Consider the following 25,650-nt stretch of genomic DNA (forward strand, 5'->3'; position numbering starts at 1 on the left):
AGCGAGACCCACGCACACGGGGAGAATGTGCAAACTCCACACGGACAGTGACCCGGGGCTGGGATCGAACCCAGGTCTTTGGCGCCATAGGCAGCAGTGCTGACCACTGTGTCACAGTGCCGCCCTAAACTTCTGGAAATTAAAGCGTTCCTGTATATTCAGTTGTCAGCAGGGTTAATTTTCAGAAAATTATCTTTTTAACAGCTATACTTTGCTTCGCAATATTTGGGGGCGAGTATAAGTTGGTGGGTTTATTGGTCTGGATGTTTTGGCCAGTAAAACATTTGTTGCATATTTTGAAATAGCTGCCATTTTAACTGTAATTTTTACAACAAATGTCCATAGGCTGTGCGAGCGATCCAATGGCCATGCTGTGCCTGAAAAGCAGCTCGCTGCAGCGGAGCGTGGCTGTTGAAAGCAGGGAGAACCCGCTCCCGGGATCTACCCGGCTCACAACGCCGTGCGAGATCCAGATGATACAAAGATTTGTAGAAGGACAGGTAGTATTGAGGAAGCAAGGGGGCTGCAGAAGGATTTGGACAGGCTAGGAGAGTGGGCAATGAAGTGGCAGATGAAATACAATGTGGAAAAGTGTGAGGTTATACACTTTGGAAGGAGGAATTTAGGCATAGACTATTTTCTAAATCTGGAAATGCTTCGGAAATCAAAAGCACAAAGGGACTTGGGAGTGCTTATTCACGATTCTCTTAAGGTTAACGTGCAGGTTCAGTCGGCAGTTAAGAAGGCAAATGCAATATTACCATTCATGTCGAGAGAACGAGAATACAAGACCAGGGATGAACTTCTGAGGCTGTATATGGCTCTGGTCATACCCCATTTGGAGTATTGTGAGCAGTTTCGGGCCCCGTATATAAGGAAATATGAGCTGGGCTTGGAAAGGGTCCACAAGAATGATCTCTGGAATGAAGAGCTTGTCGTATGAGGAACAGTTTTGAGGACTCTGGGTCTGCACTCGTTGGAGTTTAGAAGGATGAGGGGGGATCTTATTGAAACGTACAGGATACTGCGAGGCCCGGAAAGAGTAGATGTGGAGAGGATGTTTCCACTTGTAGGAAAAACTAGAACCAGAGGACACAATCTCAGACTAAAGGGACGATCATTTAAAACCGAGATGAGGAGGAATTTCTACAGCCAGAGGGTGGTGAATCTGTGGAATTCTTTGCCGCAGAAGGCTGTGGAAGCCAAATCACCGTGTCGTTCAGAGATAAGATAGGTTCTTGTTAGTAAGGGGGTCGGGGTTATGGGGAGAAGGCAGGAGAATAGGGATGAGAAAAATAGCAGCCCTAATTGAATGGCAGAGCAGACTCGATGGGCCGAGCGGCCTAATTCGGTTTCTATATCTTATGGGTCTTATGTGAATCCTGCCCACAATGGGTAGTATCACGCTTTAGCAAATCTGCATATTAGAGCGAGGCAGTAAGTCAGTAATCCTTTCAAGGGCATCGGAGATCAGGACGCTATTTAAAAATGGCGTCCTGATCTCTCGCTACAGTGGGGAGCTCCACACAGTGCAAAACGGGGCTATGTGCAGCTTCGGCCGCAGGTTCCCTGTTCATGCCCCTTATTCAATGCGATTTGCGTTGAATAGCAATGTGTTTCATGAAACACACGGCTAAATGCGCTCGCAAGGGGACTTTGTTCCCTTTTGGGAGAATCGTGCCCCGTCTTACTTTCATGTTTTACTTTGCAATTCTCCATGCAACTACATCAAGAGCTCGCATGGGTAGATAGGAATCCATCACCTGCAGGAATGACTTGACTGGTCTTCTCTTTCTCTCTTGGCTTTTCCCATGTAACATGGATAGCCCGGTAGTACACTGGACTAGCACAGTTGCTTCACAGCTAAAGGGTCCCAGGTTCGATTCCTGGCTGGGTCATTATCTGTGCGGAGTCTGCACGTTCTCCCAGTGTCTGCATGGGTTTCCTCCGGGTGCTTCGGTTTCCTCCCACAGTCCAAAGACGTGCAGGTCAGGTGGATTGGCCATGCTAAACTGCCCTTGGTGTCCAAAAAAGGTTAGGAGGGGTTATTGGGATAGGGTGGAAGTGTGGGCTTAAGTGGGCCGGTGCAGACCCGACGGGCCGAATAGCCTCCTTCTGCACTGTATGTTCTATGTATCTGTAGGGGTGGTGGGGTCACCACAACAATGGTTCATCACTCCTTCCCATCAAACATTTTATGACTAATTTTACAGCCAGTTGCCGTTCCTGCACTTGCTCTCCGATTTATCCCGGCTGGGGACCGGCAGCAATACACACTGGTTTGCCTGCATCAGGGGCTGGGTTCTCTCTTGGTCAACAAGTCCTGGAGTGGGACTTGCCTGGGCTTTCTACCTCAGAGGCAGAATAGCTACCCACTGAGCCACTCCTGTTCCCGAGGAAATTATTTGATCCGTATTTTCAATTATTCCCAATATATTCCTTTCTTCTTTTCTCATATCATCCTGTGTTTTTAGCAATTTACTACTGGCAACATCAGTCAGTGAACGGAAGATTTACAGATAGAAAGGAAGCTAACCTCTTCAACTCCTTCAAGGATCATGTCTCATGGCAACAAGACCCCTGAACAGAAGCTGATATTTATGCTGACATTGTTAGCTCTCCATTTTGAACTGCTTGATAGAATCAAAATAGCAACTATTATCCAAAGATGATATTACAAAGTACTATCACTTGCTCTTCAATGTTTTGAACTAGATTACTTGTTTTATCCAATTTTCATTATACGGAGGCCGGCTTCTGCTCCTACATTTTATGATCTTACTGGGGATAAAACAGGAAAGCGGAGTTGAGGATGACATCACATCAGCCTCACAGCGCCAGGGACCTGGGTTTGATTCAGATCTCAGGTGACAGGATTCTATGATTTCATTGAATGGCAGAGCAGACTCAACGGGCCTAGTGGCTTACTTTTGCTCCTACATCTTATGGTTATGGTCTGATGGTCACTTTATACTCGGAGTTGGTGCATGAAATTGAATTTGTACCTTCAAGATCAGATGGGGGGGCGGGGGGGGGGGGGTGTGCAGACAAGAAAGGTGTCAGGTAGCCCACACGTCTTTAAGTCTACTGAGGCCCTGAAGTGGCCAATTCAGAGGCCTCATCCAGTCACCGCCGGCATTGTTCCTGTGGTAGGGAAAGGCCAAATCTTGCAGAATATTGAGATTTTGGAGACGTGCTGAATGACACTATTCATAGAATACCTACAATGCAGGAGGCAGCCATTCTGCGCATCGGGTCTGCACCAACCCTCTGAAAGAGCACCCTACATAGGGCCACTCCCCCACCCTATCCCCGTAACCCCACCTAACCTGCACATCTTTGGACACGAAGGAGCAATTTAGCATGGCCAATCCACCTAACCTGCACATCTTTGGACTGTGGGAAGAAACCGGAACATCCAAAGAAAACCCACACAGACACCGGGAGAATGTGCAAACTACACACAGTCAGTCACCCAAGGCCGTAAGTGAACCCAGGTTTCTAGAGTTGTGAGGCAGCAATGCTAACACTGTCACCTGTCGGGACAGACTGCTTTCTGGTCGATGCAGCGAAGTGATACGGAAACATTTGCTAATTAAGAGTAATCTTATTCTGCAGAAGGCTATGGAAGTCACTATTTCTATGGAGCTGGCTGCAAAGTAAGCTCAGCAACGAGTTTGTGTCCTTGAAAGCACAAAACAGTTGCAGAGTTGGCACCTAAAAATTTCGAGATTCGTGCATGTCGAGAGGGCGAGAATACAAGAGCAGGGATATACTTCTGAGGCTGTTTAAGGCTCTGGTCAGACCTCATTTGGAATATTATGAGCAGTTGTGGGCACCATATCGAAGGAAGTATGTGCTGGACTAGGAAAGGGTCCAGAGGAGGTTCAGAAGAATGATCCCTGGAATGAAGAGCTTGTCGTATGAGGAAAGGTTGAGGACTCTTGGGTCTGTACTCGTTGAGAGTTTAGAAGGATGAGGGGGGATCTTATTGAAACTTACAGGACACGGTGAGGCCTGGATACAGTGGATATGGAGGATGTTTCCATTAATAGGAAAAGCTAGAACCAGAGGCACAGAGGACGACCCTTTAAAACAGAGATGAGGCGGAATTTCTTCAGCCAGAGGGTGGTGAATCTGTTGAGCACTTTGCCGCAGAAGGCTGTGGAGACCAAATCAATTAGTGTCTTTAAGACAGAGATATATAGGTCCTTGATTAATAAGGGGATTAGTGGTTATGGGGAAAAGGCAGGAGAATGGGGCTGAGAAAACTATCAGCCATGATTGAACGGCGGGGCAGATTAGGTGAACCGAAGCCTAATTCTGCTCCTGCCTTATGTGCAAAGCAAGGATATTCCGCTGCTGATTATTGTTGTAAAGACCTGGTATACCAAATCTGTGGAAAAAAGGATACAGGAAGAAAAAGTAAGCTCCAAGTACAAAGAAGCAAGAACAAACTAAGACAGCATTTAAACAAAATAAAAGGAGGAATGTCCATCATGTACAAAAGAATCGATGAAAACAAAGTCACTTACTGCCAGAGGAACCATGGCACTGAATTATTGGTACTACACACTGATACTGGGCCACTCCACTGCTGGATGGACAGCCAGTAAGGATTACAATAGACATTGGGGCAGCAGTTTCGTTGGTGCCAGAGACTATCTATCTTCCCTCATGACCATCAAGGCTTGTGCTGAAGATATACACAGGAGGGGAGTGGCTCCACTGAAGGGATGCATTGAAGTAACTGTGCAACTTGATGGGAAAACAGCAGATTTGTCTCTACATGTCGTAAAGGGAAACTATTCAGCGCTGACGGCTAGAGAAGATGCAACTGAACTGGGCTGAAGTTAACATGACCACCAATGCAGAATCAGGCCTTGCAAAAATTTCAAAGATGCACCCTGTTGTGTTCAATGGTGCATTAGGGAGCATGAAAAGACATCACAGGTAAACTGAAAATGAAAGGAGGCAATGCAAAATGCTTTTAGGCAAGGTCTGTACCATATGCTATTATGCCAAAAGTGGAGGCTGACTTAGAGAAGCTTGTGAAGTCTGGAGTCTTGGAACATTTCAGCATCAACGAGTGGGCCACGTCAATAGCTCCAGTCATGAAGAAAGCGGGATCCTTTATGGAGGCTTCAAGGTCATCACACGTCCAGTGTTAAGTGCCCATTACCTCACATTGATGATTTGTTTGCAGGAGGGGTAGAAGGCTAACATTTCAGCAAAATTGATCTGAGCCAAGCTTACTTCCAGATGAATGTGAACAAGAAATCACAGGAACTTCTGACAATTGTGGCATCAAGGTTTGTTCAAGTACCGAAGATTGCCGTTTCGTATCACATGAGCTCCTGCATCGTTTCAAAGAGTAATGGAATAGATCCTGAGTGGACTGAGCAGAGTCCAGTGCTATCTGGAAGACATCAAAATCTGGATGCCACTCTCCAAATATTGGAAGACTATGGTCTGAGAGTCCGTAAGCAAAACTGAGTTCTTTCAATCCTCAGCTGAATATTTGGGACATGTGATTGACGCCACCAACCTTCACAACTCTCTTTCAAATGTTAAGGTCATGGCCGAGGAGCCTGCATCTCACAATATTAACCAGGTACATTCCTTCCGGGGAACATTTGTCTCAAACTTAGAAACTTCCGAAACCATTTCATTCTTGTGCCCGAACAAGAAATGGAAGTGGTCGGATCAATGCAATAATGCTTTCGTGCAAACCAAAGAACTGTTACTTCAATCTGAAGTTTGCACGCACTTTGGTCCTACGATATCTTTACAGTTAGTTTGTGATGCATCGCCTTATGGTGTAGGAGCGGTGGTCTCTCACATCATGACAACTGGTGAAGAAATACCCATTTTTTTGCTTTGCGAACCGCGAACAAAGTTGTAAGTAATTATACCCATATTGAAAGGGAAGCATTAGGGATAATTTTTGGAGGAAAGAGGTTCCATCAATTCTTGCATGGGAGAAAGTTCACATTGCTGACGGACCATTGTCCAGTGACTACCATGTTTGGACCAGACATAGGAATTCCATCATTTGCAAAGATAGGCATTGCTTCTGTCTGCACAAATGTTAACGGTAAATATCAACCGAGTCTATATGGTAATGCTGATGGACCTTCATGATTACCACTGCCAGATAGTTCTTCAAGACTGCTGAAATGGGAATATCTTCTACTTTAAACAAGTAGACAACACACCAGTCATTTGTAAACAAGTGGGTGTTAGAAGAGCTACATAATAATAATCTTTATTAGTGTCACAAGTAGGCTTACATTAACACTGCAATGAAGTTACTGTGAAAATCCCCGAGTCGCCACACTGCGGCCTGTGTTCGGGTACACGGAGGAAGAATTCAGAATGTCCAATTCACCTAACAGTACGTTGTTCAGGACTTGTGGGAGGAAATTGGGGCACCGGGAGGAAACCCACGCAGACATGGGGAGAACGTGAAGACTCCGCACAGATAGTGACCCAAGCCAGGAATCAAACCTGGGTCCCTGGCGATGTGAAGCAACAGTGCCAACCACTGTGCTATCGTGCCACCCATGACGCCATTGCAGAGTCATCCACGTCGGAAATATTGAGAAAATAATGTTATGTTCTTCCTGTGTGAAGGCAAGAAACCTGCCACTCTTAGCATTGCTGCATCCACGAGAACGGCCTGAAGAGATTTGGCAACACATGCACGTGGATTTTGCCAGACCTTTTGAAGGACATATCTTGTGGTTAACAGTCGATACTCACACCAAGCAGCCAGGGTTGCTGTGATGAAATCTACCTCATCAGAGAAAGCGTTAGTGGTTTTGGATTCCATGAAAACTGCTAAGTGACAACAGAGCTCAATTTGTTTCACGAATTTGAAAGTTTCGTACAAGAGAATGGTATTCAGCATACTGAATCTGCACCATAACAACCTGCTTCTAATGGACTGGCAGAACATTTTGCCTGAACTATGAAACATACCTTGAGAGCAACCAGGGAACAAGTTTCATTGATCAAATGTCTGAATAAGTTCCTACTGCTGTGTAGGAATACCACAACCAAGATTGCTCCTGCATTGCAAATGATAAAAAGACAACTATGTTCCACATTCTATCTGTTGAATCCTCTGAAAACTATAGAGGTCGTACAACAGTAACAGCAACTACAAATAAGCAGCAGTAATAGAAGATAAAGCATAACGTTTTCCACCAATGAAAAGGAGTTTTGGCTAGGAATTACTCCACGTGAGAAATGGGTTCCTCCACAATCGTTGCACAGGCTGGACCTGTCTCTTATACTGTCCAGACCAGAGAGACTGTTATCTGTCAGAGACATGCAGACCAGTTTTTGGCTGGAAGAATGGAATAAGGTCTTCAGAAAATCAGGTCCAGCGCTACAAAAGTCATGACTTGACCTTTCCTACAATCCTGACCTGAACAGACATTGGAGAAAGCAACACCTCACCATCTGATCAGACACAGGGCCAACCTCTAGTTCCTTGGTCAACACCAGTTAAAACAAGCACCGATGGCATCAGTGCAAAGACGGAAATGCCAGAGGTTACCACCACTGTGAAGTCGACGACGCCAGAGGTTGTATGTCAGCCGTTCAGAGTGGCGACCTCCAGATCATCTAACTTCTTGACTAATGTCATGCTGAACTTGTTGGGGTGTTCAATTTAAGGGGAGAGGAAATGTTATATATTTGCATTAAACCTCATTATCTCTAGTGAAGCGCTGTTGCATTAATGTATTCACTGGAAATGATGTCATAAGTCACGTGAGAAACAGAGAGAAGAACAGCCATATAAGTGATAACATACTGTAAATAATAATAATACTCTTTATCGTCACAAGTAGGCTTACATTAACACTGCAATGAAGTTACTGTGAAAGGCCCCCAGTCACCACACTCCAGCGCCTGTTCAGGTACACGGAGGGAGAATTCAGAATGTCCAAATTACCTAACAGCACGTCTTTTGGGACTTCTAGGAGGAAACTGGAGCACTCGGAGGAAACCCACGCAGACACTGGGGAGAACGTGCAGACTCCGCACAGACAGTAACCCAAGCTGGGAATCGAACCTGGGACCCTGGCGCTGTGAAGCAATAGTGCTAACCACTGTGCTACTGTGCCACCCATAAGTGTTTTAAACTTGTGTGCTCCCTAGTATCACACCTCCAAAACACAACAGGGGTTGACTTTGGCAGGGCCAGAAGATCCAGTCAGTGGGAACGACTGGAGAATTCCATCTGCGTCAATATAGTCAAGCAGCTTACCAGGTTGATGTGCTGCTAAACTCGGGTTTCAGCCAGCTAAACAACATTGGCATCCAATAGATGATCATTAAGAGCACCTAAGTTGTGGCCTGCCTGTTACCCAAGTTGCTGAGTTTAAGTGAGGTGGCATGCATTCCCACACATGCATAAGGCAAAAGTGCTACTTAATATGGATTTCTCAATAATTGAGACTCTGAAGCATGGTCACAGGTTTCCACACATGCCAACCAAACAGCGCACTCAAAATAATAACTATTATTGACAAACTTGAATATATATTGTATTGAAGTGTTCATTGTTGTGTCAAGTGCCATATTACAGTGGTGATATAAAAACTTTATCCTGCGTGTATTACATGTTTTAATTTACCTACAATTGCTTAATGTTAATATTAAGGTCTATGCTCTAACAGTAATACCCCTTAACTTGAACATAAACTTTGTCTTCCACAGCAAGAAAATTATTTGACTTCGAATCATAGAAACTAGCTGCATGCAAGGTTTCCATCGTACTCAGCTCTGTATCTTAGTTGAGTTATTCGAGGAAATTAAAAACAATGAGATCTTTCCCCTGAAAAATATTCTTTACGCTTTCAAAAGTGCTTTTGCTAATCCTCAAGCTAGATCCATAAGGTAATTAACAGTAGATGTATAATGGGAACAGAGCTGAAGCAAGAGATGAGGCAATGAACAAGGAAAGAGTTGGGAGCTACTTCTCAAACGTCAATTAAGGAAATGTGGTGGTGTTGGTGGTGTGGAGTGGTAATTTGGAAAGATGCTTAAGAAGTCAATAATGAATTTTGAGATTTGTATGAAATTCTTTTAACATAGTTGAGAAATTACCCTTCTTTCTCATTTTAATAGTAAGAAACTGGTATGCTGCCTTTCATTATTTTTACCTGCTGAATAGGCTGCTGCACGTATCCCTGTTGTTGAAGCACCTGTTGATTAACCGATGGACCAGGAGCAGAATAGCTAGAAGTAGGAAGTGGCTGTCCTGGAGATGCCATGATAAATCCAGGCTGCTGTTGTGGCTGAAGCACCACAGATGATGGGAATATGGCAGTGTGGGTATCGGCAGCTTCAGCAGATGGCTGACGGCCAAGGCTCATCTGGCTAAACTGGGCCCCAAGGCTTTCTTGCTGCATGGAAAAAAAAAAAGATTGTGATTAAAATAGAACTGTATGTATAATTGGGGCATTCCCTCATTCTATGTAACAAAAGCCATGCACATGTTTATCAAGCCTTTTGGGGAAATGTCCAATTTAATGGAGGTCAAGCACCTACTCTTTCCATTTAAAGCAATTAATACTGATCATTTAAAAAAAATCATTCATAGGACATTGGTGTCACTGGCAAGGCCAGCAAAACTGTCCCCACCAATTGCTCTTGAACTACTGGTGGTGGTGGTGAATCACGTTCTTGATAACTGAGCAGCCTGCTAAACCATTACAAAGGGTTGTAAGAGTCAACCACATCGTTGTGGGTCTGAGTTGCATGGGGGCAAGACTGAAAAAAGATGGCAGATTTTCTTTCCCTAAAAAACCTTAAAGAACCCGATGTTTTTTAATGACAATCTATTGGCAACATGGTCACCATTATTGATGTTATCCAACTGTTTAATTAACAAAATTTATATTCCCAAGTTGCCGTGCTAGGATTTGAATTAATGTCTCCAGATCATTAGCCTCGACCTCTGGATGAGGACTGATGGGCGAGGAACATATTAGGAAGGAATATTAGCGTTTTACAGTATTGACTGAGTGGATAGATTTTTGGTATCATGTCCCATAACATAGATATTTACACAGCCTGCCTTCTCACAAACACAATGACTGTGTTTTTTCAAACGAACACCATGTCAATAGTGCAAACATGGCATCTTTACATTTCAACCCACTGGTCACCACTGAAACAATTAAGTCAGTAAATTTTGTCATACTTAGAACTTCATTTTTGATGTTTTCCCATTAATATTCACATTTAAAAAACTAAACGAAGTGGAAAGGAATGGGTACAGTGTATGTTCAGAGTACCCGCACGATGTAATAATAATAATAATCTTTATTAGTGTCACAAGTAGCCTTACATTAACACTGCAATGAAGTTACTATGAAAATCCCCTAGTCGCCACATTACGGCGCCGGTTCGGGTACACGGAGGGAGAATTCATAATGTCCAATTCACCTAACCTGCACATCTTTCGGAACTTGTAGGAGGAAACCGGAGGACCCGGAAGAGATGCAGACACGGGGAGACCGTGCAGACTCCACACAAACAGTGACCCAAGCCGGGAATTGAACCCGGGTCCCTGGAGTTGTGAAGCGACAGTGCCAACCACTGTGCCACCTTGACTCCCATGTTTGAAGTTAAAAAGAATGAGGGGTCAAGGACCTGCACTTGAGGCGGTTATAAAGTACTGTTTTCTCGCTTAGTCTGTGGAGACATTCTTGGACACATCTGTAATTTATATCAAGAGAACAATGCTCCAATGGAGATTGATTCCTAAAAGACTGTACCGTTTCTACAAATTTGAATACGTGACTTCATTTTTGTTGAGATGATACACAAGGAACTAGTAATTGGTGTATGAAATAAATATTATATGCCTTTAATACAGTTGTGTCATATTGAATATATCGAAGACAGACAAAAAACAAAACTATGAAATCAATTAATTTTTCACATACATGAGGTGTAATTTTTCACATGTATGATGTGTGTGCTTGTTTAACTTAAAATCTAAGTTGGTTTTAGCTTAAATCCAAACAGGAGTATTTTTAATAAATTACTTTGCTTAACATCTCACGATAAGTGAGAATGTTAAAATGACATTTAGATTAAATGTCAACTTCTACCATCATCTAGTTATGGGTACATTTCAAAAGTAATTTAAAAAAAAGCATACGAATAAAATATTCTCCCTTCTCACCGGCACAGTTAGAATTTTCACTTCTTAAAAATAATCAGTTTTAGCGTATAGGCCCTGGAGTCGTCTTCCATTCAACTATTCTAATTTAAGGGCCTAGCTCAAAGGAAAACTTTAAACAAACAAATGCAACTCACCAATACTGTCCTTCCTGTTTAACCTAATTTACAAGCTGTAAGGTTTCATTTATATTCTTTACATTTGATTAAAATGCCCATCTTCCAATGTTGCAGAGTCAAGGGCCTATACAGTTATAGGTTTCCACAAGAAAATTCAGAAAAGAATGAAAATCAATAACCAAGATAGAAATATCATCATAGCTCGAAAAGCCATTATTGAACTTCTTTCGCATGTATTATTCCTTTAACATCACTTCCCTCGATGCCCAGTACATTTGGAAAAAAAAAGGTTTGCTCTTGAAAATAGGTGTTCCTCCTTATCAGTTTAATGCAATATTACGACAAAACTATTAGAGATTCTCAATGTCAAAGGAATCCAGCAATTAGACTCGTCTTCAAATGACTTAGTAGTAGGGGTTTGGATGGGGCAGAGTGTATCCAGGAATCCTTCTTGATGCAATAGTAGATAGTCCAACTAGGGAAGGGCAATACTAGAACTGGTATTGGGGAATGAGACTGGACAGGTGGTTGAGATTTCAGTAGGGGAAAATTTTAGCAGTAGTGACCACAATTCCTTAAATTTTAGGGTACTTTCGGACAGGAATTAGGGTAACCCTCGCGTTAAAGGTGCTAAACTAGGGAAAGGCAAGTTCCGATATCCTTGGACAGGAATTGAAGAATATCGATTGGGTGCAGCTGTTGGGACGTAAATAAACAGCGGACATGTGGGTGTGTTTAAAGCGACAGTTAATTAGGATTCAGGAAAGTCATGTTCCTGTGAGAACGAAGGATAAGTATGGGAAGTTTAGGGAGCCTTGGATAACAAGGAATATTGTGAACCTCGCCAAAAAGAAGGAGGAGACATTTGTATGGTCCAGAAGGGTGGGGACAGTCGAAACCCTGGAGGAGTATAATAGAACATAACAGCGCAGTACAGGCCCTTCGGCCCTCGATGTTGCGCCGACCTGTGAAACCACTCTAAAGCCCATCTACACTGTTCCCTTATCGTCCATATGTCTATCCAATGACCATTTGAATGCCCTTAGTTTTGGTGAGTCCACTACTGTTGCAGGCACGGCATTCCACGCCCTTACTACTCTCTGAGTAAAGAACCTACCTCTGACATCTGTCTTATAGCGATCTCCCCTCAAATTAAAGCTATGTCCCCTCGTGCTAGAAATCACCATCCGAGGAAGAAGGCTCTCACTGTCCACCCTATCCAATCCTCTGATCATCTTGTATGCCTCAATTAAGTCACCTCTCAACCTCCTTCTCTCTCACGAAAACAGCCTCAAGTCCCTCAGCCTTGCTTCATAAGATTATCCCTCCATACCAGGCAACATTCTGGCAAATCTCCTCTGCATCCTTTCCAATGCTTCCACATCCTTCCTATAATGCGGCGACCAGAATTGCACACAATACTCCAAATGCGGCTGCACCAGAGTTTTGTACAGCTGCAACATGACTGCATGGCTCCGAAACTCAATCCCTCTACGAATAAAAGCTAACACACCGTACGCCTTCTTAACAACCCTCTCAACCTGGGTGGCAACTTTCAGGGGTCTATGTACATGGACACCGATATCTCTCTGCTCATCCACACAGCCAAGAATCTTACCATTAGCCCAGTACTCTGTCTTCCTGTTATTCCTTCCAAAATGAATCACCTCACACTTTTCTGCATTAAACTCCATTTGCCACCTCTCAGCCCAGCGCTGCAGCTTATCTATGTCCCTCTGCAACTTGTAACATTCGTCTGCACTGTCCACCACTCCACCGGCTTCAGTGTCATCTGCAAATTTACTCACCTATCCTTCTACGCCCTCCTCCAGGTCATTTATAAAAATGACAAACAGCAGTGGCCCCAAAACAGATCCTTGTGCTACACCACTAGTAACTGGACTCCAGTCTGAACATTTCCCATCAATCACCACCCTTTGTCTTCTTCCAGCTAGCCAATTTCTGATCCAAACTGCTAAATCACCCTGAATCCCATGCCTCTATTTTCTGCAGTCGCCTACCGTGGGGAACCTTATCAAACGCTTTACTGAAATCCATATACACCACATCAACTGCTTTACCCTCATCCACCTGTTTGGTCACCTTCTCAAAGAACTCAATAAGGTTTGTGAGGCACGACGTACCCTTCACAAAACCGTGTTGACTATCTCTAATCAAATTATTCCTTTCCAGATGATTATACATCCCATCTCTTATAAACTTTTCCAAGACTTTGCCCACAACAGAAGGCTTACTGGTCTATAATTACCGGGGTTGGCTCTACTCCCCTTCTTGAACAAGGGGACAACATTTGCTATCCTCCAGTCTTCTAGCACTATTCCTGTAGACAAAGATGACTTAAAGATCAAAGCCAAAGGCTCAGCAATCTCCTCCCTAGCTTCCCAGAGAATCCTAGGATAAATCCCATCCGGCCCAGGGGACTTATCTATTTACACACTTTCCAGAATTGCTAACACCTCCTCCTTATGAACCTCAAGCCCTTCTAGTCTAGTAGCCTGAATCTCAGTATTCTCCTTGACAACATTGTCTTTTTCCTGTGTGAATACTGACGAAAAATATTCATTTAGCACCTCTCCTATCTCCTCGGACTCCAAGCACAACTTCCCACTACAGTCCTTGACTGGCCCTACTCTTACCCTAGTCATTCATTTATTCCTCACATATCTATCGAAAGCATTAGGGTTATCCTTGATCCTACCTGCCAAAGACTTCTCATGTCCCCTCCTGGCTCTTCTTAGCTCTCTCTTGAGGTCCTTCCTAGCTAACTTGCAACTCTCGAGCGCCCTAACTGAACCTTCATGTCTCATCTTTACATAAGCCTCCTTCTTCCTCTTAACAAGTGTCTTGACTGCTTTAGTAAACCACGGTCCCCTTGCTCGACCACTTCCTCCCTGCCTGACAGGTACATACTTATCAAGGACACATACTTATCAAGGACAAGTTTAGTCGGGCAGTATGGTCGGCACGGGCTTGGAGGGCCGAAGGGCCTGTTCCTGTGCTGTACATTTCTTTGTTCTTTGTTCTTTGTTGACACGCAGTAGCTGTTCCTTGAACAAGCTCCACATTTCCATTGTGCCCATCCCCTGCAGCTTTCCTCTCCATCCGATGCATCCTAAGTCTTGCCTCATCGCATCATAATTGCCATTCTCCCAGATATAACTCTTGCCCTGCGGTATATACCTATCCCTTTCCATCACTAAAGTAAACTTAATCGAATTGTGGTCATTATCACCAAAGTGCTCACCGACCTCTAAATCTAACACCTGTCCTGGTTCATTACCCAGTACCAACTCCAATATGGCCTTGCCTCTCGTTGGCCCATCTACAAACTGTGTCAGGAAACCCTCCTGCACACATTTGACAAAAACGGACCCATCTAAAGTACTCAAACTATAGCGTTTCCAGTCAATATTTGGAAAGTTAAAGTCCCCCATAACAACTACCCTGGTGCTTTCGCTCCTATCCAGAATCATCTTTGCAATCCTTTCCTCTACATCTCTGGAACTTTTCGGAGGCCTGTAGAAAACCCCTAACTGGGTGACCTCTCCTTTCCTGTTTCTAACCTCAGCCCATACTACCTCAGTAGACGAGTCCTCATCAAACGTCCTTTCTGCCACCGTAATACTGTTCTTGACTAACAATGCCACCCCTTCCCCTCTTTTACCACCTTCCCTGCGCTTACTGAAGTATCTCAACCCCGGCACCTGCAACAACCATTCCTATCCCTGCTCTATCCATGTCTCCGAAATGGCCACAACATCGAAGTCCCAGGTATCAACCCATGCCGCAAGTTCACCCACCTTATTCCGGATGCTCCTGGCATTGAAGAAGACACACTTTAGACCACCTTCCAGCCTGCCGGTACACTCCTGCAACTTTGAAACCATACTCATGACCTCACTACTCTCAACCTCCTGTATACTGGAGCTACAATTCAGGTTCCCAAGCCCCTGCTGAACTAGTTTAAACCCTCCCGAAGAGCATTAGCAAATTCCCCCCCAGGATATTGGTACCCCTCTGGTCCAGGTGTAGAACGTCCCGTTTGTACATCAGAACATAAGAACTAGGAACAGGAGTAGGCCATCTGGCCCCTCGAGCCTGCTCCGCCATTTAATGAGATCATGGCTGATCTTTGTGGGCTCAGCTCCACTCTCCGGCCCGTACACCATATCCCCGAATCCCTTTATTCTTTAGAATGGCATCTATCTTTTTCTTAAAAACGTTTAAAGAAGGAGCCTCAACTGCTTCACTGGGCAAGGAATTCCAGAGAGTCACAACCCTTTGGGTGAAGAAGTTCCTCCTACACTCCGTCCTAAATCTACCTCCCCTTATTTTGAGGCTATGCCCCCTAGTTTTGCTTTCCCCGACCAGTGGAAACAACCTGCCCGCATCTATCCTATCTATTCCCTTCATAATTTTATATGCCTCAATAAGATCCCCCCGCATCCTTCTAAACTCCAATGAGTACAGTCCCAGTCTACTCAACCTCTCGTCATAATCTAATCCCCTCAACTCTGGGATCAACCTAGTGAATCCCCTCTGCACTCCCTCCAGTGCCAATGTGTCCTTTCTCAGGTAAGGAGACGAAAACTGAACACAATACTCCAGATGCGGCCTCACCAACACCCTATACAATTGCAGCATAACCTCACTAGTCTTGAACTCCATCCCTCTAGCAATGAAAGACAAAACTCGATTAGCCTTCTTAATCACCTGTTGCACCTGCACACCAACTTTTTGCGACTCGTGCACCAGCACACCCAGGTCCCTCTGCACAGCAACATGTTTTAACATCTTACCGTTTAAATAATAATCCATTCTGCTGTTATTCCTCCCAAAATGGATAGCCTCACACTTGGCAACATTGAATTCCATCTGCCAGACCCTAGCCCATTCACCTAACCTATCCAAATCCTTCTGCAGACTTCCGGTATCCTCTGCCCTTTTTGCTTTACCACTCATCTTAGTGTCGTCTGCAAACTTTGACACATTCCAAATCGTCTATGTAAATTGTGAACAACTGCGGGCCCAACACGGATCCTTGAGGGACCCCACTAGTTACAGGTTGCCAACCAGAGAAACACCCATTTATCCCCACTCTCTGCTTTCTGTTAGTTAACCAATCCTCTACCCATGCTACCACTTTACCCTCAATGCCATGCATCTTTAGTTTATGCAGCAACCTTTTGTGTGGCACCTTGTCAAAAGCTTTCTGGAAATCCAGATGTATCACATCCATTGGCTCCCCGTTATCTACTGCACTGGTAACGTCCTCAAAAAATTCTACCAAATTAGTCAGACACGACCTACCCTTTGTGAACCCATACTGCGTCAGCCCAATGGGACAATTTCCCTCCAGGTGCCCCGCTATTTCCTCCTTAATGATAGATTCCAGCATTTTCCCTACAACCGAAGTTAAGCTTACCGGCCTATAATTACCCGCTTTCTGCCAACCTTTTTTTAAACAGTGGTGTCACGTTTGCTACTTTCCAATCCTCTGGGACCACCCCATAGTCTAGTGAATTTTGATAAATTATCACTAGTGCGTTTACAATTTCCCTAGCCATCTCTTTTAACACTCTGGGATGCATCCCATCAGGGCCAGGAGACGTGTCTACCTTTAGCCCCATTAGCTTGCCCAATACTGCCTCCTTAGTGATTACAATCATCTCAAGGTCCTCACCTATCATATCCTTATTTCCATCAGTCACTGGCATGTTATTTGTGTCCTCCACTGTGAAGACTGACCCAATACAGAGGGAAGGAAGGGAGGAAATTGCTGGGGTCTTGACTAACATCTTTGTATCCTCATTGGCTACAGGTGATATCCCAGAGGACTGGAGAATAGCTAATGTGGTACCGCTGTGTAAGAAAGGGAGCAGAGATAATCCAGGAAACTATAGGCCGCTGAGCCTCACGTCGGTAACAGGTAAATTATCGGAGAGAATTCACAGGTACAGGATTTATACCCATTTGGAAACAAATTGCCTCATTAGCGATAGACAGCATGGTTTTGTGAAGGAGAAGTTGTGCCTCACTAACTTGATCGAGTTTCTTGAAGAGGTGACAAAGATGATTGATGAGGGGAGGGCGCTGGATGTTGTTTACATGGACTTCAGTAAAGCCTTTGACAACGTGCCTCATGGCAGACTGGTACAAAAGGTGAAGTCACACGGGATCAGAGGTGAGGTGGTAAGATGGGTACATAACATTTAGTCACAGAAGGCAAAAGGTAGCAGTGGAAGGGTGTTTTTCTGCATGGAAGGTTGTGACTAGTGGAATCTGTGCTGGGGCCTCTGTTGTTTGTAGTATACATAAACGATTTGGAGGAAAATCTAGCCGGTCTGATTAGTAAGTTTGCGGTTGACACCAAGGTTGATGGAGTGGCAGATAATGTTGAGGATTGTCAGAAGATACAGCAGGACATAGATAGATTAGAGACTTGGGCAGAGAAATGGCAAATGGAGTTTAATCCGGACAAATGTGTGGTAATGCTTTTTGGTAGGTCTAACAGAGGGGAAATATACCGTTAATGGCAATATAGAAATCAAAGAGATCTGGGCGTGCATGTCCAGATCTTTGAAGGTGGCAACACAAGCAGACAAGGTAATCAAGAAAGCATACAAATGCTTGCCTTCATTGGACAGGGCATAGAGTTTTTAAAAAACTGCCAAGTCATGCTACAATTGTATAAAACGTTGGTAAGGCCGCACTTGGAATATTGCGCACAATTCTGGACGCCACACTACCAGAAGAATGTGGAGGCTTTGGAGAGGATGTAGAGGAGGTTTACCAGGATGTTGCCTTGTCTGGAGGATGTTAGCTATGTGGAAAGGTTGAATAGACTCGGACTGTTTTCATTAGGAGGTTGAGGGGTGACCTGTTGGGAGATCTACAAGATTGAGGGGCAGGGATACTCTTTCCCAGGGTGGAGGGGTCAGTCACCAGGGCGCATAGGTTTAAGGTCCGTGGGACAAAGTTTAGAGGTGATGTGTGAGGCAGGTCTTTTACGCAGAGGGTGGTGAGTGTATGGAATGCGTTGCCAGGGGAGATTGTGGATGCAGATACATTAACGGCGTTCAAAAGGCATCTTGACAAACACATGGACAGGATGGGTATAGAGGGATACGGCACAAGAAAGTGCTGAGGGTGTTGGCAAAGGTTGGCATCATGGCCGGTGCGGGCTTGGTGGGCCGAAGGGCCTGTTCCTCTGTTGTATTGTTCTTTGTATTGTGATTGAAAGAATAAAAAATGTCTACCCTGCCACTAAAATGCAGATCTTACTGTTTTATCTGTCAATCAAAATCGGATCTTTTTAAATGACCAGAAAAGGCTGTTTTTGTACTGGAAGTCCTAAACTTAAGAGGCATAACTATATTTCCGTAACGGGCACCGATTATACTGGTTTAAAATCAAATGTTTATATAAAGAAAGATCTTCAGCCAATTATCAACAGCAACATATAGAGAGTACATTAATAATAAGCAGCAGTGAAAAGAAAGACTTAAAAAGTCTACAAACTAAAGATCTTCAGACAGATGAGAAAAGAATATTGAGTGTCAATACCAAAGTGTATTGCTGGGTGGGTGAGACTGGCAGGAGTTGAGGTGGGTAAGAGACCGCAGAGTACTGGATAGGCTGTGAAGAAGACTGCAGAGCCCGAATTGGCTGAAGAAGCAATAGTTTGCATCGTTAATGTAGCAATGTTAGCCTCATAAAACCCAAAAAGGTTGCAGCATTACAAAAAAAGCATTCCAATTTTCTTTAATTTACAAACAATACTGTCAAGAAACATCATTTGACATCCTTACACATTTATTGCAAGAATCTTTAGACTACAAATCAGCAAATACGGGAACTTCAAATAATTCCTTTAAAATATACTGTCTGATACGACTCATTTGGTTTACAAAATGCATTCCTGTAATTAACTTTCAATATACTGAAAATAGCATCTTAATTGCATAAGAAAGTAGGTTGTAACTGAAGCTAGGCAAATAACTGGTAGAGAACTGGTTAGGAGATGATATTGGTACATACTATAATTTGCAGGATATGACTAGTAGTGCACCACAGGGACCTGTAGTAAGACTTCAGCTTTTCATTTTTTTTTATAAATGATTTAGATGAAGGGTTAGAAAGCAAGATACCCAAGTCTGCTGACATCAAATTAGTAATGTGGATAGAATCAAACACTGACAAATTAAATGCGCAGGCAAAACTGCAGCAGATAAAGCTCAATGTGGGGAAGTGTGAATTCATTTATTTTGATCCCAAGGTGGACAGATGGTGATAAACTTGGAACTGCGAACAAGTGAAGAGATTTAGGGGTCCAAATATAGTAATCATGAAAATCTAGTGGACAGGCACAAACTATAATTAATGTTACAGTTATATAAAGCTCTGGTTAAACTGCACTTGCAGTTGGGTATTCAGTTCTAGGCACACCACAGGGAGGATATATTGACCTTGGAAGGTGTGCAGTGCAGATTCACCAGAGCAAAGGCTTAAAAAGAGTTACATTAAGAGTACAATTTGCATTGACTAGATTTGTCTTGCCTCGAGTATAGAATATTAAGAGATGATCTAATTGAGGTGTTAAGATTATTAAAGGAATTGAAAGGATAGTTAGAGGAATTATTTTCTCTGGTTGGAGAGCCCAGTACAAGCGGGCACATCTTAGAGCTAGGTCTTTCACACACAGTGTGGTGGAAACGTGGCACTCTCTCTTGAAGAGGTGTCGAGGTCAATTTAAGGTGCTACATAGAGCATACATAACGGGAGCAAGATTGAGCAGGTTCTTTGGAGTGGAGGACAAATGTGGGAGGTGTGGCGGGAGCCCGGCAAACCACGCACATATGTTTTGGGTGTGACCGGCACTGGAAGGGTATTGGAAGGGAGTGACGGGAGTGATTTCGCGGGTGGTGATGGCCCGGGTCAAACCAGGCTGGGGGTTAGCTCTATTTGGAGTTGCGGAAGAGCCGGGAGTGCAGGAGGCGAAAGAGGCCGACGTTGTGGCCTTTGCGTCCCTAGTAGCCCGGCGCAGGATCCTACTCATATGGAAGGAGGAGAAATCCCCCGGACTGGAGGCCTGGGTAAATGATATGGCGGGGTTCATTAAACTGGAGCAGATAAAGTTTGCCCTGAGGGGATCGGCTCAAGGGTTCACCAGGCGGTGGCAGCCATTTCTCGACTACCTAGGGGAACGTTAGAGGGAAGACAGATGACCAGCAGCAGCAACCCAGAGGGAAGGGGGGGGGGAGGTTTAGTTTAGTTTAGGTCAAAGATAAAGGGGTTTTGTTACTTGTGTATTGTTAAAAATTTCTGTATTGTTATTGTTGCGTTTGCTTTGTAAGAGGGGAAAAATTGTTGTTTGGAAAAAAAATTTCAATAAAACATATTTAAAGAAAAAAAAAAAGAGGTGTCGAGGCTAACTCAATGGAAAATTTCAACACTAAGACTGTTAGATTTTTGAGAGGCAAGGGTATTAAAGAACATGGAACTAAGATGCAGATCAGTGATGATTTAGTCGAATGTTGTAGGCTGAAATGTTCCACCCCATGTCTATGTTTCCAATAGGAGGACGTGTAAATCCAGATCTTTTGCTTTATTGTCAATCCTCAATTCCAGCCTGCTTTCTACATGCCAATCACTTTAATCGTACTCATCTGATTTATGCTTGTATCGCAAGTGTCACTGTCCTGAAGATAAATCATCCCAGTGAAAAAGTTTATTTGAAATAGAACACAGCTGAGAACCTTAACCAATTGAGCTGCCGTGGAAGCGTTGCTGAATTTCTGTATCTAATAGTCTTTTCATAATCGCACTAGATTAGTGCGATACAGAGGCGGTGGGTTCAACTTAATTATCTATTGACTATTGTCAAATATCTTGCTTTTTAAAATAAAATTCAGTTAAGGGGCAATTTAGCGTGGTCAATCCACCTATCCTGCACATCTTTGGGTTGTGGGGCTGAGACCCACCCAGACACAGGGAGAATGTGCAAACTCCACAAGGACAGTGACCAGGATCAAACCCAGGTCCTCGGCGTCGTGAGGCAGCAGTGCTAACCACTGCATCACCATGTCACCGAGTCCAATATCTTCCTCATGTAACTCTCATCTATCACTTTCAAATTACTTCCTTGGTTTTTACTGACTGAATGAATCAATACTTTTATTTTTCCAGAAGTTATGTTCTTTTTTTCATATAAATTTAGAGTACCCAATTCATTTTTTCCAATTAAGGGGCAATTTAATGTGGTCAATCCACCTAGCCTGCATCTAGGGTTGCGGGGGCGAAACCCACGCAAACACGGAGAGAATGTGCAAACTCCACACCGACAGTAACCCAGAGCCAGGATCGAACCTGGGACCTCGGCGCGTGAGGCAGCAATGCCACTCACTGCGCCACCGTGCTGCCCCCCAGAAGTTATATTCAACATTAATTTGCAACCTTCAATTTGAACATAACCAACTAAACCAACTAAAGTCAACAGACGAACTAGATTAAATTCAGTTCAATATTACTAATTATCACTGGAATCTAATTTCCTATTGTACAATTCAGCTTTTAAACCATGATCAGCCAACCTGGGAAAGTATGTGATTCGCTACTTGCTGCTGTTGTGGAACAGTTGGTGGTGGTTGCTGGGCAGGGCCAGCCAAAGGGTTCCTCACAGTCTGCTGGGTTGGAGGTGGATTATACACTACTGCCGTACCATCTGGATTCATGAATGGCTGTCCTGGATGGGAAAAATTGATTTGTGTGTCAATGGCAATTAACAAAAGGTTTCCTAAAATAAAGTTTAAAAAATAAACATTTTTAAAGAACATTCAAATGAATCAGGTTGAAGAATAAAGGAAAAATGGAAAGCAAAGGAGGAAACTAAAATTGAATACTTCAGCTTGCATCAGAGAAACTGAGGAAAATTCCTTTTAGCATACAGCAGGTCTTGGTTCTGTGTGAACAAGGAATACAAGGGCTATACACATTGTCTGCCAAAAAAGCACACCCCAGGATTATGCTGGAGAGAAGAGATAACTCCCAAGTAACTTCCTCCATTACCAACTGTCTCCTGAAACTATTCTACTCTGCCCTCAACTCTCACCTTGAAGTGCAAGGAATTCATGGGCTTCTTCAACTTGGAGATAATCTGTTCCAACTGCCTTCCCCTTGTTCCCTTTCCTACCAAGCCAAACCTATCCTCTGTTAGTATGACCATGGTGCATTATCGCCACTCAACTGTTCAATCTTCCAGCTATCTGACACAGCCAACGACTTGCATGCAATTTCTTTTATGCAGCTCAGTGGGACTTTGGACTTCCTTTGATCGGTTCTGTGTTTACCATCATAGTAAGAGCATCTCCAGCACTGGCCTCATTTCCCACCCTTGCACAAATAACTGGAGATCCTCAGGATTTGTCCTTGGTTCCCACCTCCTCTTTATTTGCATCTGTCCCGTAGTAGTATAATCCACAGACATGGGGTCAGCTTTCACATGTACACTCAACGCACTGAGCTCCTCCACTCATCTACATCCTTTCAAGCCCCAGTTTTCTCTGCTGTCAACTATCATCAGTACCCCTGTCACAATCTCTGTATTCTTTATATTAATTCCACGGCCATTGTCTCAGAGTGATATCATTCTCCCATCCTACTGAAACCTACATTTGAGTTTCTGGCACCACAAACTCTCCCATCAAGACCGCCTGTTTCAGTCCCAGCAGTGTCAAGTACTGCTCTGAATATCCCTACATGATCCCAGCCGAAGTCCAATTCTCTACACCCTGCATAAACTGCAGCTCATCTAAAACTGCTGCGCCCATCCTATTCCACAACAAATCCCACTCCTCTGTCATCCCTGTCCTTGCTAACCTCAACTGCTCCCAGTCTTTCAATGCCTCAAACTTTACATGTTCAAACTTGTGCAATTCCCAGTCTCTAACTTCCACTAGCCCTACAACCACTCTTCCACCAAATAACTGTTCATGACTTTTGTGTACTTTAGCCCCAACATTTGACAGCTGTGCCTTGCCCCGTACTCTGTCTCTCCTCCTTATACCCATCTCTTTGCCCAATCTTTTGGCCTTGCCGAATATCTCCATTGTAATGGCACGTACTTCTGTTGGATTAGGCTTCTGTAAAATGCTGCAGTACAAATTTCAATGATAAAGATTCTATATAAATGCAAGTTGTTGTTGTCAATTCAATCCTGTTTAGTCCCTATCATTTGAAAATTGTCATATTCAGTAATTCCTTGGAGCAACTGATTTTCAACACTTCAGTTAGTTATTCTAGGATGGTTAACATTAAGTGATCTTTGTTATATCAGGGAATTTATGAAATATTTCTAATCTCTATGCAAAAAGCTAGACATGGAGACAAAGTGATAAGAACAGAGTCTGTGCGAGAGACAGAATAGGAGTGAATACGACAAACTTCAGTCTGGACTATTCAAAATCAGCTACTGTCTTTAATCTCAGAATATATAATACGTACATACATTCAATGTACATGAATGTATCTGAAAGTATTTGTTTATTGAAGCATTCACTTAGTAAATAACTGATAAGTGCAAATGGTAGGTCACTTGGTTGACCTCCAATTTATTGCAAAATTTACCGAAAAGTGTTCACACATTTCAGTTAGAAATTGATAATATTTAGAGGAAATAGTGGACTATAATTTTTAGAGGAAATAATGGACTGTAGATGGAAAATAAACACTTGGAACTCTGTTCTTGGTTGGCGAGTGAAAGAAGGGCAGTCAGCCAATTTTCATTTTGATAATGCACTATATTTCAACGGGGCATCCTGATCATCTGATTAACATGTAATTGAAGACACTAAACCAACATGCTTGCTCTATTCTCACAGTTATAAGACACAACATCTTAAGCTGTAAAACTTTCTGAAAAAGTTCAGCAAGATTTTAGTTAATCCACAGAAATACTATTTTCTCCAAGTGTAGATTTTTAACCATTCTTTCTCTTTCTGCAAGAAAGGGTTCTTCCACAATCAGTGCCAATGTCCAATAAGATGGGACTTGCGTGCTAGTTTTTACTTCCTTGTGGTGACATACTTGGTACCACAAAGAACTCATGTCAGCACACTCAAGTTGAAGATTAATGGGTGGCACAGTGGTTACCTTGGCTGCCTCACAGCGGCAGGGCCCCTGGTTCAATTATGACCTCAGGTGACTACTGCGTTTGTACTTTCTCCTGGTGTCTGGGTTAGTTTCCTCCGGGTGCTCCAGTTTCCTCCCACAGTGCCAAAGATGTGCAGATTAGGTGCATTGGCCATGCGAAATTGCCCCTTAGTGTTCATGGGTGTGCAGGTTAGTTGGGGTTCTGGGGCTAGGGCGGGGGAGTGTGCCTAGGTAGTGCCTTTCAGAGGGTCGGGCCAGACTCGATGGGCTGAATGGCCTTCTTCTACACTGTTGTAATTCTATGGTTCTATTAGTATTTGCCGATTGATAAGAATGAAGCTCAAAAGGAAATCTGGAATCTAAACCTTAGTCTCTTTAATGGATACCTTTTAATATTAGAATCATTAGAATACTAATCATGGAAAGATATCAGGAAACTTTCCAGTTTAGGTAATTAATTGCTTTCCTCCATTAAAACAAAAACATTTGAGTATTGTTGAAAAAAATACGCACTTCAAAGCTTTTTCGGGACATTCACAAGATTACCAAATGTAAGGGGAACGACAATTAATACGCACAAACTCATGAATGGGCTTAAGATCGCCACTTTCGACCCTGAAAAGTGTCCTGTCTTCCTCAGGTTACCCTGGAAGGATAGGGCATCTCAAAAATTTGAGTAACAGGTGAAGCTAGCCATTTCACGCTGCTACTATGCAGTAACAGTACGAGTGGTGCTCACCACAAATAGGATGCTGCTATCAAGCCAAAAAGATGCTCTATCCATCACACAAATGAGTAATGTGATATATGAATTTCATTGCCAGTGTGATGCCGACCAGGTATGTAGGCTACATATACCAAAGACCGGCGGATTGTATCAAACAGCATGTCCCTTCAGCTGTTCGCAACAGGCAAAGTACGGACTGTCTCCAACCAGCCCGTGCTTGCAAACTCAAAACAGTGTACTACATTAGATGTGATTCTGTGATTAGGCAACATGCCTGAGCGTTGCAAGAGTTACGCTGACAATCAATTTAAGGTTGTCAGGCTGGCAGTCTGGCGCACATGCGTATGCTGGAAGCAGAAATGTAATATTTATTAATATACAGAACCCTGTTCATTACAGAAAGAACATATTATAATAATCTTTAT

General features: G+C 43.4%; 1 protein-coding gene across 25 annotated transcripts in view; it reads right to left on the reverse strand.

Annotated features, from left to right (window-relative positions):
* The window catches only part of LOC140388349 (R3H domain-containing protein 1-like), a 199,756-nt gene that overhangs the window by 86,591 nt on the left and 87,515 nt on the right, over nt 1-25,650 (reverse strand). For 19 of the 25 annotated variants that reach the window (XR_011934167.1, XR_011934181.1, XR_011934179.1 and 16 more), the window contains 3 exons: nt 21,942-22,093; nt 18,916-19,017; nt 9,180-9,422 (listed from right to left, as the gene is read on the reverse strand). Coding sequence is in view for 21 of the 25 variants with exons in the window: in XM_072472383.1 (XP_072328484.1) it covers nt 9,180-9,422; nt 18,916-19,017; nt 21,942-22,093 (497 nt within the window). In the remaining 4 variants the exon portion in view is untranslated. The remainder of the gene's footprint in view (nt 1-9,179; nt 9,423-18,915; nt 19,018-21,941; nt 22,094-25,650) is intronic. The other 6 variants (XM_072472447.1, XM_072472563.1, XM_072472514.1 and 3 more) reach the window with 2 other exon arrangements.

Source organism: Scyliorhinus torazame, chromosome 2 (assembly GCF_047496885.1).
Source record: "Scyliorhinus torazame isolate Kashiwa2021f chromosome 2, sScyTor2.1, whole genome shotgun sequence".
Classification (NCBI taxonomy): domain Eukaryota; kingdom Metazoa; phylum Chordata; class Chondrichthyes; order Carcharhiniformes; family Scyliorhinidae; genus Scyliorhinus; species Scyliorhinus torazame.